The sequence below is a fragment of the Dendronephthya gigantea genome, unplaced genomic scaffold, assembly GCF_004324835.1.
Source record: "Dendronephthya gigantea isolate DGI-Jeju-01 unplaced genomic scaffold, DenGig_1.0 000010F, whole genome shotgun sequence".
NCBI lineage: Eukaryota > Metazoa > Cnidaria > Anthozoa > Malacalcyonacea > Nephtheidae > Dendronephthya > Dendronephthya gigantea.
In genome coordinates, this window is record NW_021163020.1 from 1,362,984 (window position 1) to 1,378,804 (window position 15,821).

Sequence of the window (15,821 nt, forward strand, 5' to 3'; positions counted from 1 at the left end):
ACTGTCACTTTCAATTTACACTTTTGTATATGATAATTCATGGTTTAGAGAAAAAAATATTTCGTGTGGAAATTTATAATTGGCTTTCACGTATTTACAAGTCTTGAAGGAGAGACTTTTTCTAGGATTTTTGATGTAATACCAGAAAGGAAAAGGTGCAAATAAGAATGTCCACGTTGCCGTTGAGCTTTTTTTTTAAATAATTTGATGAACTACTTTCCTGTAAACACCACCGAAATCTACCGAGCTAGACTGTTCTGTAATATGAAAACTGAAAACAAAAAACTTTGAACTTCGAATAAAAAGATCGTAATTACTTTATCTTCGAATGTTGGACTCTTATCAGGAAACTTTCAGGACTCCCACAAAGCTTTTTAAACCGGCTCAGTTCGTGGTTAAAACAAAGAGCGCCGTAGACGACGATTGGAGAACATCTACTTAAGAAGAACTTAAAAGCCCTCTGGGCACAAGAGCAATTTACGATATACCAAAAAGTGGACGCGAATGCTTGGAGTCAAATTTAATTCGCTAAACCTACAACTATTTAAACCGGGCTTCGTGGCAAACTGAACAAAGAGCGCCATAGACGACTTGACGAAGGTTGGAGAACATCTACTTGAAGAACTTAAAAGCCTTCTGTAGTTCTAAACGAATTACCGATATAACGATATACCAAAAAGTGGCCGCGAATGCTTGGGGTCGAATTATAGTCGCTTATGTATTCACATATCCGTGCTGTAAAACTGTGATATTTGTGCTATCGGCATCGTAGCTATCACGATAAGTCAATAGCTCCGTTATCAGCTGAATTAACGACTTAGCTCGCGAATGTCTTATGTCAGCCTAGCAAAAGATAGGTCTCGGCTTAAACCAACTGGCCAATGAACACGCATAGCTCTTTCAAGTGATTCAGCTTATAATGGCTGTCAAAATAGGTCAACAACAAAAAGATGCAAATGATTTATACGAGTAATTTAGTAGATGCCGGGCGGCAGCATCACTCTTGTGATGTGCGGTGTTCATATGCGCTATATGCGGTGTTCATTTGCCCTTAGCAACGATATAGCCAATACAACGCCGAACTTATTGCGGAACTATTCACGTTTCGCGTAACCCCGCGTCAACCCCGCGTCAGCATTGTTGAGAATTGCCGACGTTGCCCCACGATTAATTAACACGATGCAGGTATAAACATACTAGGTTACCCATGGGTATGGAAATGCTGCCTGAGAGAAAGTCAGTGGTCGGCTTCTATTTTCCACGGGAATTCTCTATATAAAGGTATTGCTTAAGGAACGAGAATGCGGTTTTTTAAGACATTATTATTATTGAAAATTACTATTATAAAAATATTATGAGTAACAATTTAATAATAGCTGCGTGGCTAGAGAAATATCTTATTTCATTAGGCCCATGCTTTTTTCGTAAGAGTGCGCGTGAAATGAACATCACCGCCTCGATAAACATTATATCTCCAGATATCCCCTATTATACAAGTGTAGTTATTATGCAGTGTAATATATCATGTAAAATATAGTAGGTATATTTTCCTGCTTATAGAAATTTCAAATTATTATATTATTTAAAATTATTATATTACATTTATTACCTTCATGCTTGAGATTAACCAGAAAATCGAAATCCGAAAAATTAATACCAACAAGGGAAACAGAAAAGTGCTAGTGTTGTTTAGTAATTTTTTTCCTTATTTGAAACTTCGATAATTCGAGTTTTAATAATTCGAATTCAAATGCTCTAGATGTTAGATGCCTTCCATCTTGACCACTCCATTAGAGTACATGGTTAAACAAACCGAGATTCGTCTTCCACATGGGTAACATTAATGTACGAACGCTGAAATGCAGGACAAAAATCAACAGAGCAGGTTTGGTTGCCTCGTTAGGTCTAAACCATTTACAGCCATTTTGGAGATGCGTATGAATGATATGCCTATAAATATGAACTATATAGCCTACCTTTCTATCATTCAGCATATCACGTAAAGCCTGCAATATTTCTGGGAAAGTCGGTCGCTCCTTTGGATTGATTTTCCAACAATTTGACATTATTTCATATCTAAAAGAATGAAAGTTCATGTGGCAACCTGATATAGCTTCCATCGCAATTATCGCTACCCTGGTTTTTTTGCACTGATGAAAAACTGGTACTACTGGTCAGTGCAATTTCATGAACAAAATTATCAATGCGAAGAATTGTATGATGATAATTCTTCATATCTACTTACACCTCACTGGAGCAATGTGGAGGTTTTGACATTCGACCTCCTGATTCCACGTGAGTGATAACAGCACGTAGTGGAATGTTCTTGTATGGTTCTTCACCTGAATGTATAAACAGCGAGTCATTTCACGATTCTTAACGTAAAACTGGATTAACGTGCGTTCGCAGACCGTGACATTGTACAGTATTTACAATTCTGATAAGACGTTCTACTCACCGAGAGTTGTAATTTCATAGAGAAGAACACCAAAGCTCCATCTATATTAAAATAAAGGTAATCATAAGGTAATTGGACGTTCCACAGTGAAAAAGAAAGAGCTCTCAGCAAAAGCAAGACGAACTTACACATCGCTTGCAGTTGTGAAGACACCGTCAAATAAACTTTCCAAGGACATCCATTTCACTGGAAGAAGATTCTGCAAAATGAATCATTGACTAACGTAAAGACGCTATAGGATGAGGAATAGATGACAAATGATAAGGTGATGAATTTACTATAAGATAAATGATTCATCAATGTCGTGGCAACCATTGGTATTCTTCCTAGCAGCCTTACCTGCGTATTTCGTATATATTCTTCAGTACTTCCAACATCTCTGGCCAAACCAAAGTCACCAATTTTCGCCACATTGTTTTCACCAAGAAGAATATTTCTGGCGGCTAAATCCCGATGAAGAAACTAAAAACGGCATAAAATTATCTTGATTAACATCTGCGTTTTCAGAATCTTTCCAATTTGGTATAATCTATGGTGTAATCTTAGAGAGTTAATTTAAGCTGTTGTAAATGAAAAAGGCTTCAAATGAATTCATTACATTTTGTGAGGAAAGATGAACCATTCCACTTGCAACGTCAGCAGCTAATTTCAACAAATCACGATGGCTCAACGTCGAAACTATGTTGACGTAATCTGACGTTGCAGTGTTTGGGTTATTGCTGATTCTACTTTTGATCAGGAATTTTCGTAGATTTCCTCCAGGACAAAACTCCGTTACCATGAGAAGTTTCCCTTAAAAGTAAAGAGAAGGGAATAAATAATCAGAGGATAATTGGAGAATAATGAACTGGCATCGCATACACGAGATTCCAGTTTACCATACATTTGGCTGCATTATCTTTTTACAGACTCACTTTAATGACAGCTTCCCGATAAATCGTATGATATTTGGGTGTTGTTCTTTGTTTGCTTCTTTCAAGATCTTTATCTCAGCCAGCAGATCCACCAGATCCGATTCCGTGGCGTTTTCTAAAACAAAAGTTAGAATTCACTTTATAGTCGGCTAAACGTAAGTTGTATCGCACATTCAAAGTCGCTAATTTAGCTACGCATAAATAATATATAATACTATGCCTATGGGACAATATATTGCCTCATACAGTACCTCTCAACATTTTTATAGCAACCTTTTCTGGATCGCTATTTTTAGGTGTATATAAGCCTTGTTTTACAACTCCAAACTGACCAGCTCCTAGATTTTTGTCCAGCACCTTCAGATCGCGTGGCGAGATCTCCCAGTCTTTCAATATATCGACACGAGTGGGACTCTCTGCAACTGATTGTAAAACGACAACATTTGAACGGCACAAAAAAACAAAGAACGAGAAGTGTGAAAGTATGAATCATCATCGTGTGAATCATCTCTAAGAAACAATTTACATGTTGACATCTTGGCAATATTGCCTCGAGTCCTCAGTATAGCAGCTATATAGCTAATAAACTCACATCTGTGAAATTTCTTACCGATGTTTACATGCGTTTTCAGTTCAAACGTTGTCGATTTTGAGGGAATTAGTGGTGGTTCAGGCTCCTTAAAGAAAACAAGATGACCAACATAAAAGAGAGGACTGGTTAAAACAGAAACAAATGAGTCAAAAGCAGTTGGTGAAATCTCTAAAGAATCTCTCGAATTCCTTCTCCTGACAAAAAACTCCTTCTTGTGCAGATGTATTCAGACACGCAAAATAAGCTAAAAAAGTTTTACCTTTACAGATTGCTCGCGCTGTTTATTTCGAATTCGTCGCATGAAAAGACATGCAACGACAGCAAAAATAATTGTAGAAGCAATGCCTATCAATCCACCTTCTAATCCGCCAATTTTTGTTTTGGTAATACCCGGGTTAGCCTTTGTCACTAATGACGGTGTTGTTGGGTTTGGGTAATCTGAAACATGATGAAATTATATATTAGCCAACAATTGGAGCACTCGGTGCTTCCTCCATGATAAGACTTGAAGTAGTAAGTATGGCGACTTTCTCTATTTTTGCCTCAAAACCCGTAAATCCATACCTGAACATCTTTTGATTAACATACGGTGTACATGTACTGAACTAACCTGGAAGTGTCACAGATTGCTCAGCATAATTCCAAGTGACATTTTTCAGACTGTTCATTGTAAACACCTTAAACGTATAGGACTTGTTGGTTCCCAGTCCAGAGATATATATGAAGGTCGTAGTTAAGTTTGTTTTTGCTGGAAAAAATGTAGTTTTTGACTTGTCGCAATTATCGCATTCGATGCTAAACGTCAAATTTCCAATATGTAACAAAGATTGGTCAACTTCTGGTCTCTCCCAAACAAGTGTAACTGACGTTTCTTCTTTTCTGGTCATCAATCGCAACTCCTCGACTGCAGGTGGAACCGCTAAGGAAAAATGGAATAAAATATAAAAACATTTTATCGCTATTATAGTAGCAACACGTGGTGTAGAAATTTCACTGACTTAACTTTTTCCTCCCACTGTACTAAGATATATATACAAGCAAGTGTGCTTGCCATAATCCTGTGATATATTTATGAATGTTTTGTGTTCATACCATAGCATGGTCCATTATCATCATCTCCAATATAATGATATTTTAAGCAATCACATTTTGTGTGCATCGTGTTGTTTGTTTTACCCGAAGGACATTTTTGGCATGATGAATCTCCAAGAGTAGTTTTGTAGAAGTCTTTTTGACAACCTTTAACAAGAAAAACTGTATGAAGAGCAACTAATACATATCACATAACATCTGACTTGTGGTAACATCGCAAATCTTTTAAAAACTAAAGACTTGTATGTTGATTTTGCTTAAGACTCAAGCCACAGGTGCACAATCTGAATTTTTGCCATTTCGTGGTGCTTCCACGAACAAGCAACGCATCGTCATGCCAATCAACATTCTGGCCTGGGATCTAAACTAGGAAAGGTTTGGGCAAATATAACTGCAGAAAGTAGAGGTATAAAATGTAAGCAAAGCTAAAAAAACGTAGGTTTTACTCACGTGAACACTTAGCAGAACCTTCAAACCCTTTTAAACATGCACATGTTTGTTTATTAAAGTCCCAAATTCCATTAGGAGTACACCTCACTGTTATTGTCGAGTTTCCATCTGTTCTTGAAACAGCATTAGATTGACATTGAATTATTTTATTGATGTTCGTTGTGGATGAGTTCACTCTCCTTAGAGTTGTGCTATATACAGTATTTTCCTCGCAATAATAGTAATACATGTTGATAGAGTAAATAGTGAACCTGTTTTCCATTTGTGATGACGACGACGGAATTCGTGCAAGAATACGTAAAAGAGAGTAAGACTTCCTGGTGTTGATTGTGATGATTTTCGTAGTTTTGTTACTAAACGTTGCGTTTTCTATAGAATGGATATTTTTTGTCTTTGGAGAACTATGAAAGGAAAATAAAAGTTAGTGTAAATGCTTTTTTGAGTTTTGAAGGCTCAAATGTATTTTGTGAAAATGACCCTATGTTTGTGAACATGACAATGACAAGACATGATTCGTTGTAATATAGATATAGATATCTTGTGATTGTGATCTTCACCATGTAATTTGTTTATAAGCAAAAGAAAATTAATAAAAAAAGTTTAACAACACTATGCAAAATCAAAGCTTAAAGAACAAAAGAAATAGAGCTAAATTAATGATTTCTATACCGCATGTAAATATCGAAAATATCGACGCAAGAAACAAATTCCAGTTTGAATTTGAATTTTAAGTTGTATTAAACATAATATCATAATGTCTGGAAGAGTGTTAAGGTCCGTAATGACTTTATAGTTGTCATGTAACTAATCCGCGCAATCCAGCTTAAAGAAAAAATTCAATATAATTATAATAAATGTATATTACTAGTCATTTTGTCCATAAACTTCTAATTGGCAATTAAGTGTGCATGAAGCTGATATATTGAGATACGACGTTTTTGGTAGATCCAGTTTCGGTGTGATGAACCAGCTTGCGCCACCACCTTTACCGACTGTTGTAAAGATTTTTTTGCCATCGTATAAGAGACCCCACTAAACAAGAAAAAAATTAAATACTAGATTTTTGCATTAAAAAAATGAATATTGAACTAACAAATGGCTGTTACCAAAAGTTAGTAGTTAGTAAACTAACCGCGTCTTTTACATCACCGCCTGGTGGGCCATTTGCGTCTCTCCAATCATCCAAAGTCATATGGTACTTCGGTTTAATTTGCTCTGTAAAAAACAACAAATATACTGCGAAGACCGAGATTGCTGCGATGGCATTTTCAGCGATTCCAATGACTCAACTTCAAACCTCAACTTAATTGTGAACTATTAATTATTATCTATTATTAAAATAACTGCCTATACTATTCCTCTATTATACAGTCCACCTTCGTGAGATTCACCTAGGGTGACCAGTGAAATTTATTTGTAAGTATTATTTGCACACATATATATATATATATATATGTATAAATTTCAGTTTTTTGCTCATACATTTTAATTGTATATAACCGTGTTATCAGTATATATAACGATAAGATTCCGGTGAAAATATCACGTTTTTTAAATACATTAGACAATTGAAGTCATCCCGTTCCACAATCTAGTTCCTATTCCTTAAAATACCAAACCTAAACACGACAAGCTTTATATGTTTTCAACAATTTACAACTTACCTTTCGCAGCCAACACCGTTTGTAGCTGCGAGCAAAATAAAGCAACCGTACAAATCATCCGTATTACAGTGGTCATGATCATGTATATACAACAGTCAACAGATATGTAGTATCCCTAAAATAGAACATATTTGGTTTGCTAATTTAATTTGATGGTTAAACGCGTTTTAGCGGTAAACCTTATAATATTAGTTCGAAGTACTGGCATAAAAAAGCAGCCTTCCGACTATGGTCAGTCAAATGAAATTAATTTCAAAATGCATGCAAGAACGTATTAAAAAAGAGAAAACCTGTTTTATTATTTATATAGGTTAAAAAAACTAACTTGCGCAGCATGGCTACAATTTAAACGACTGTCGAAAAAAAACATTGTAATTGATTGACATTGCATGGTCCCTAGTTCCGCAGTTCTGCAATCCATGTTTTCTACCTACCAAAGGTTTCTCTGGTGGCATCAGTCGAAAGGTTTCTGTATATTGTTTATTACCTTTCCCTTCACTTTCCCCCTTTACTTTATAGACTCAAAGGACTATAGATTTATAATCCGAACACAGGACCTCGCACAGGACGATCGAGTTTATTATGATAAGCAAATTATAAAAGCGGCTAAATAACTCGAACTAACTCGAGCTAACTTTAAACCTCAAAGTAGTTACTAGTACCTTTCCTGGTGATTAGTAAGATACAATTCTCTCTTCTATCAGCAGTAACTGATCTGCCTCATCTGTACAAACCGTAGAATTTTTCGGACAGTCCAGTGGTGACAGTATTATAAGTCGACACACAGGAATCCCAATTAAGACGGAAGTATATCAGAAGATATTTCATCAGCTTTTTATCTCAAATTATGAAGACTCAAACTTTTGTCTTATATATCGCTTTTACCAGATAACCTTCTGTAGATTATAGAGGCGGAAAAAACGATGATTTCCTCACGTATACACTTTTACAGTCGATGATTTTCCTGGCTTCAGTTTTGGAGGGATCTGGTTACTTTTCAGGAAGTCTATAAAACCTGAGCAATCCTGGTAATCACCTATTCATTCCAATCTCGTAACCAGGCTCTTTTAAGGTTGAATAAATCTGAAAAGTATAGTCGAAATAGAATTCAGGGTTTTTTTCCTGCTGATTTTCTTCAATGGGTGAATTTTTTGTAAATAAAAAAACAATGATGTCGCTTCTTTAAGAGTTAAGACACAAATAACTCAAGAATTATTGCATAACCTTATTAAAATATATGCATGTATTATGTAATAAACAAGACGTTACCTAGGCCTATAATATTCTATAGATAACATACTTCAAACAAAGGTCTATATTAGCTATAATTGAGAAAGATTTCTTGGTCTTGAAGATGGCTTTTTACATGTTCTATACCCTTTACGTTTTATAAAAAACGTTTTTTCATGTATTTTCTAATATGCCTTCCATCTTGACCACTCCATTAGACTACATGGTTAAACAAACCGAGATTCGTCTTCCACATGGGTAACATTAATGTACGAACGCTGAAATGCAGGACAAAAATCAATAGATGCAGGTTTGGTTGCCTCGTTGGGTCTAAACCATTTACAGTCATTTTGGAGGTGCGTCACAATTATCTGATCATTTTTACTAATAAAATAGCTGCGGGTATTACAAAAACAACTTTACACTAAATTAATTTTATCCATTCTGCAGTTCGATGAATGATATACTTATAAACATGAACTATATAACCTACCTCGCTATCATTCAGCATATCACGTAGAGCCTGCAATATTTCTGGGAAAGTGGGTCGCTCTTTTGGATTAATTTTCCAACAATTTGACATTATTTCATATCTAAAAGAATAAAAGTTCACGGCAACCTGATATAAATTCCATCGCAATTATCGCTATACTCTGGTTTTAAATAATAAAATTGATAATTGATATCATCTTGTGCAGATGACTCAGCCAAAAACTAGGTTACAAAATATTTCCATGCAACGATGACCACATCGATGGTGATAAACTGGTATTCCTGGTCAGCGCGATTTCATGAACAAGATTAACGCTACGACGAATTATATGATGATAATTCTTCATACTTACACCTCATTGGAGCAATGTGGAGGTTTTGACATTCGACCTCCCGATTCCACGTGAGTGATAACAGCACGTGGTGGAATGTTCTTGTATGGTTCCTCACCTGAGTGTATAAACAGCCAGTTATTTCACGATTTTTATCGTAAAACTGAATTAACGTGCGTTCGCAGACTCTGTTGACATTGTACAGTGTTTACAATTCTGATAAGACGTCCTACTCACCGAGAGTTGTAATTTCATAGAGAAGAACACCAAAGCTCCATCTATATTAAAATAAAGGTAATCATAAGGTAATTGGACGTTCCACAGTGAAAAAGAAAGAGCTCTCAGCAAAAGCAAGACGAACTTACACATCACTTGCAGTTGTGAAGACACCGTCAAATAAACTTTCCAAGGACATCCATTTCACTGGAAGAAGATTCTGCAAAATGGATCATTGACTAACGTAAAGACGCTATAGGATGATGAATCGATGACAAATGATAATTTGATTAATTTACTATGATTTATCAATATCGTGGCAACCATTGGTATTCTTCCTGGCAGATTACCTGAGTATTTCGTATATATTCCTCAGTACTTCCAACATCTCTGGCCAAACCAAAGTCACATATTTTTGCCACATTCTCTTCACCAAGAAGAATACATTCTCTGGCCGCTAAATCCCGATGAAGAAACTAAAAACGTGCATAAAATATCTTGATTAAAATCTATCTGCCTTTTGAGGATCTCTCCAGTATGGTATAATCTATGGTATAATCTTAGAGAGTTAATTTAAGTTGTTGTAAATAAGAAATGGCTTCAAATGAATTAATTACATTTTGTGAGGAAAGATGAACCATTCCACTTGCAACGTCAGCAGCTAATTTCAACAAATGACGATGGCTCAACGCCGAAACTATATTGACATAATCTGACGTTGTAGTGTTCGGGTTATTGCTGATTCTACTTTTGATCAGAAATTTTCGTAGATTTCCTCCAGGACAAAACTCCGTTACCATGAGAAGTTTCCCTTAAATAAAGAGAAGAGAATAAATAATCAGAGGATAGTTAAAGAATATTGAAGTAAATGAACTGGCATTGAATACACAGGTTTCCGGTTCACCGTCTGCATTATCGTTTTACAGACTCACCTCTTAATGAGCAGCTTCCAATGAATTTTATGATATTTGGGTGTTGTTCTTTGTTCGCTTCTTTCAAGATCTTTATCTCAGCCAGCAGATCCACCAGATCCGATTCCGTGGCGTTTTCTAAAACAAAAGTTAGAATTCACTTTATAGTCGGCTAAACGTAAGTTGTATCGCACATTCAAAGTCGCTAATTTAGCTACGCATAAATAATATTATTAATACTATGCCTATGGGACAGTATATTGCCTCATACAGTACCTCTCAGCATTTTTATAGCAACTTTCTCTGGATCGCTATTTTTAGGTGTATATAAGCCTTGTTTTACAACTCCAAACTGACCAGCTCCTAGATTTTTGTCCAGCACCTTCAGATCATTTGGTGAGATCTCCCAGTCTTTCAATATATCGACACGAGTGTGACTCTCTGCAACTGATTGTAAAACGACAACATTTGAACAGCACAAAAAAAAACAAAGAACGAGAAGTGTAAAAGTATTATAATGCCTTATTCGTAGGAGTTCGTGTGAATCATCTCTAAGAAACAATTTACATGTTGACATCTTGGCCATATTGCCTCGAGTCCTCAGTATAGCTAATAAACTCACATCTGTGAAATTTCTTACCGATGTTTACATGAGTTTTCAGTTCAAGCGTTGTCGATTTTGAGGGAATTGGTGGTGGTTCAGGCTCCTTAAAGAAAACAAGATGTCTCGAATTCCTTCTCCTGGAGTTAACGAAAAACTCCTTCTTGTACATATGTATTCAAAGACACCCAAAATTATTAAGCTAAAAAAACTTTTACCTTTACAGATCGCTCGCGCTGTTTTTTTCGAATTCGTCGCATGAAAAGACATGCAACGACAGCAAAAATAATTGTAGAAGCAATGCCTATCAATCCACCTTCTAATCCGCCAATTTTGGTAACACCCGGGTTAGCCTTTGTTACTAAAGACGGTGTTGTTGGGTTTGGGTAATCTAAGACATGATGAGGTTATATATTAGCCAACTTTGCATGGTGCTGCCGATACAATATGTGTAGTATAATATATTATTAACGTTCCTGCGGATTGTTCTAGTACCTAGGAACACTCGGCACTTCCTCCATGATAAGACTTGAAGTAGTAACTGGTACGGCGATTTTCTCTATTTTTGGATCAAAACCCGTAAATCCATACCTAAAAATCTTTTGATTTGACTCTTGACTTGTACATGTACTGTACTAACCTGGAAGTGTGACAGATTGCTCAGCATAATTCCAAGTGACATTTTTCAGACTGTTCATTGTAAACACCTTAAACGTATAGGACTTGTTGGTTACCAATCCAGAGATATTTATGAACGTCGTTGTTAAGTTTGTTTTGGCTGGAAAAAATGTAGTTCTTGACCTGTTGCAATTATCACATACGATGGTAAATGTCAAATTTCCAATATGTAACAACGATTGGTCAACTTCTGGTTTCTTCCAAGTAAGTTTAACTGACGTTTTTCCCTTTTTAACCATCAACTCCTCGACTGCAGGTGGAACCGCTAAGGAAAAATGGAAGAAAATATATTAACATTTCGTCGCTATTATAGTTGTAACCGCCGGTGGTGTGGAAATTTCAACCTAACTTTTTCCTCCCACTGTACTAAGATATATATAAAAGCAAGTGTGCTTGCCATAATCCTGTGATATATTTATGAATGTTTTCTGTTCATACCATAGCATGGTCCATTATCATCATCTCCAATATAATGACGTTTTAAACAATCACATTCTGTGTGCATCGTATTGTTTGTTTTACCCGAAGGACATTTTTGGCATGGTGAATCTCCAAGAGTAGTTTTGTAGAAGTCTTTTTGACAACCTTTAACAAGAACAACTGTATGAAAAGAAACTAATACATATAAAATCTTGTGGAAACATCACGAATCTTTTAAAAACTAAAGACTTCAATTTGTATATTATTTCATCAGGCAGCCCAGAAATGTTTTCGTTCTCGTGGCGTTTGCGCGTGCATAGGCGAGCCTATTCCAGCGCACAATCTGAATGTTTGCCATTTCGTGGTGCTTCCACGAAAAAACAACGCATCGTAGAAAGATTTGGGCAAATACAACTCCAGAATATAGTATAAAATGTAAGCAAAGCTAAAAAACGTAGGTTTTATACTCACGAAAACACTTAACAGAACCTTCAAACCCTTTTAAACAATCACATGTTTCATTATCTAAGTCCCAGGCTCCTTGCGGTGTACACTTTGCTATTATGTTACTGTTATTTCCACCGTTGCTTGAAACAGAATTATCTTGACATTGAACCGTTTTATCAATGTCTTCTGTGGATGAGTTCACTCTTCTTAAAGTTGTGTTATATTCAGTCTTTTCTTCACAGTAATAATAATACATGTTGATAGAGTAAATAGTGAATCTGCTTTCCTTTCCTGATGACGACGACGGAATCCGTGCAAGAATACGTAAAAGAGAGTAAGACTTCCTGGTGTTGATTGTGATGATTTTCGTAGTTTTGTTGCTAAACGTTGCGTTTTCTATAGGTTGGAATTTGCTTGTCTTTGCAGAACTATGAAAGGAAAATTAAAGTCAGTGTAAATGCTTTTTTGAGTTTTGAAGGCTCAAATGAATGTATGTAGCTATATAGTCAAAATGACCCTATATTTCTGCACATGCATGCAGATAGTGTACAAAGATATTCAATATGATTTGTAGTGTACAAAAGATATTCAAGAGGCACATAAATGTCAAACTCGTCGACTATTGTGAAAATATTCATATTAATTAAGCATAATAAATTCAGCGAATACATAAATATCTATCATAATCATCAAGGAGTGTTAAGGTCCGTAATGACTTTATAGTTGTCATGTAACTAATGTCCGCATTCCAACTTAAAGAAAAATATTGAATATAAATATAATAAAGGAGATTACTAGTCATTTTGTCCATAAAGTTCTAATTGGCAATTAAGTGTGCATGATGCTGATATATTGAGATACGACGTTTTCGGTAAATCCAGTTTCGGTGTAATGAACCAGCTTGCACCACCACGTTTACCGACTGCTGTAAGGATTTCTTTGCCATCGCTTGAAGGGCTCCACTAAACAAGAAAAAAATTAAATACCAGATTTTTGCATAAAAAATGAATATATCGAACTAATAAACGGCTGTTGCCGAAAGTTAGTATTATTTAAAACTAACCGTTTCTTTCACATCGCCTTGTTTGCCATTCACATCTCTCCAATCATCCAAAGTCAAATGGTTCTTCGGTGTAATTTGCTCTGTAAAATAAAAAACAAATATTCCAGTGGCAGTGATTCTTCGTGATGAACTTCAAACCTCAACTTAATTGTGAATTATTATTATCTATAATTAAAAAAAATAACTGCATGTCTATCTTTTATACACACTACAACTTATTTTTCTTTTTAAGAATTTTAAAATTATTCCTCAGTGGGTTGATTCAATGTCATCCTGGGTGAATTCCACCTTTGTGAAATTCATCCAGGATGACATCGAATCAACCCACTGAGAGCTTACTGCTTTTAAAAAACTGAATGCTTCCTTTTTTGACAGTAATTTGATATATATTTGAGATTCTCTAAGTTTCTTATGTTCTAAACGTGTATTTGTAATATTGTTTATCTTTATATAGGTATTATTTGCACACATTCCGGTGAAAATATCACGTTTTTGAAATACATTAGACGAGACCACGACTGAAGTTATCCCGCTCTGCAATCTAGTTCCTATTCCTTAAAATACCAAATCTAAACAGGACAAGCTTTATATGTTTTCAACAATTTAGAACTTACCTTTTGCAGCCAACACCGTTTTTAGCTGCGAGCAAAATAAAGCAACCGTACAAATCACCCGCATTATTATGATATGTAGTACCATAACAAATATGCAGTATCCCTAAAACAGAACATATTGATGGTTAAACGCGTTGTGTCCGTTTTAGCGGTAAACCTTATAATATTAGTTCGAAGTACTAGCTGGCATAAAAGGCAGCCTTCCGACTATGGTCATTCAGATGAAATTAATTTCAAAATGCATGCAAGAACGGTATTAAAAAAGAGAAAAACTAACTTGCGCAGCATGGCTACAATTTAAACGACTGTCGAAAAAAAACATTGTAATTGATTGACATGCATGGCGTCCCTAGTTCCGCAGTCCATATTTTCACTCTACCAAAGGTTTCTCTAGTAGTATCAGTCGAAAGGTTTCTGTATATTGCTTATTAACTTTTTCCCCTTTACTTTTATCTAGACTCATACATTTATAATCCGAACACAGGACCTCGCCCGGGGCGAGTTTGTTATGATAAGCAAATTATATATATAGCGGTTAAATAACTCGAACTAACTCGGGCTAACTTTAAACCTCGAAGTAATTGTTAGTACCTTTCCTGTCGAATAGTAAGAAACACTTCTTCCCTCTATCAGTAACTGATCTGCCTTATCGATCTGTACAAACCGAGGAACCGGACAGTCCGCCAGTGTTGGCAGTGTTATAAGTCGACACACAGGAATCCCGATTAAGACGGAAGTATATCAGAAGATATTTCATCAGCTTTTTATCACAAATTATGAAGACTCAAACTTTTGTCTTATATATCGCTTCTACCAAATAACCTTGTGTAGATTATAGAGGCGGAAAAACGATAATTTCCTCACGTATACACTAATACAGTCGAGAATTTCCCTGGCTTCAGTTTTGGAGGGATCGGGTTACTTTTCAGGAAGTCTATAAAACCTGAGCAAATCCTGGTAATCACCTATTAATTCGTAACCAGGCTCTTTTAAAATTGAATAAAACTGAAAAGTATAGTCAAAGTATAGTCGTTCGCATTTAAAGGGAGTTTCCTCCAAAATGACAACCACAAGGAAGAGATCTGTGTTGACAGGATAGATAGATAGATCTGTCTTTCAAAAGTTCTTTGTTTCTTTCTTTTGTCATTGCCATCCCCGTATGATATGCATGCAAATAAATTGTGGAAGTCCGTTAAACGGACAATGCACTTCATGCATCGATGACACTTAACAGTAAGGTCTGTAGTAAAAGAGTAGTGTGATGTCGCTTCTTTAAGACAAATAACTCAAGAATTATTGGCTTAGTATAAGGCTTAGCCTTATTAAAAATATGCATATATCATATATGTAATATACAAGACGTTACCTAGGCCTATAATAATCTATAGATAACATACTTCAAACAAAGCTCTATATTAGCTATAATTGAGAAAGATTTTTTGGTCTTGAAGATGGCTTTTTACATGTTCTATACTCTAAACTTTAAAAAACGTTCTTTCATGTATTTTCTAATATGCCTTCCATATTCACCACTCCATTAGACTACATGGTTAAACAAACCGAGATTCGTCTTCCACATGCGTAACATTAATGTACGAACGCTGAAATGCAGGACAAAAATCAATAGATGCAGGTTTGCCTCGTTAG

At 35.6% G+C, this 15,821-nt stretch overlaps 1 protein-coding gene across 2 annotated transcripts; it reads right to left on the reverse strand.

Annotated features, from left to right (window-relative positions):
- Window positions 1-1,682: 1,682 nt before the first annotated feature.
- LOC114518403 (angiopoietin-1 receptor-like) lies at window positions 1,683-15,059 on the reverse strand. Of its 2 annotated transcripts, none has more exons than XM_028538393.1 (18): window positions 14,766-15,059; window positions 14,175-14,277; window positions 13,561-13,640; window positions 13,293-13,459; window positions 12,522-12,925; window positions 12,069-12,215; window positions 11,593-11,895; window positions 11,171-11,343; window positions 10,992-11,058; window positions 10,628-10,798; window positions 10,373-10,489; window positions 10,058-10,251; window positions 9,791-9,916; window positions 9,590-9,660; window positions 9,462-9,502; window positions 2,246-2,342; window positions 1,977-2,076; window positions 1,683-1,854 (listed from the first exon to the last, which is right to left on the reverse strand). In XM_028538393.1, exons 2-18 carry the CDS (start codon window positions 14,257-14,259, stop codon window positions 1,804-1,806), a joined length of 2,394 nt encoding a protein of 797 aa, XP_028394194.1. In that variant the 5' UTR covers window positions 14,260-14,277; window positions 14,766-15,059; the 3' UTR covers window positions 1,683-1,803. The 2 variants fall into 2 exon arrangements, with proteins under 2 accessions (XP_028394194.1, XP_028394193.1); XM_028538392.1 differs by lacking the exons at window positions 1,683-1,854; window positions 1,977-2,076; window positions 2,246-2,342 and adding exons at window positions 8,416-8,678; window positions 8,894-8,993; window positions 9,246-9,342.
- Window positions 15,060-15,821: the final 762 nt, after the last annotated feature.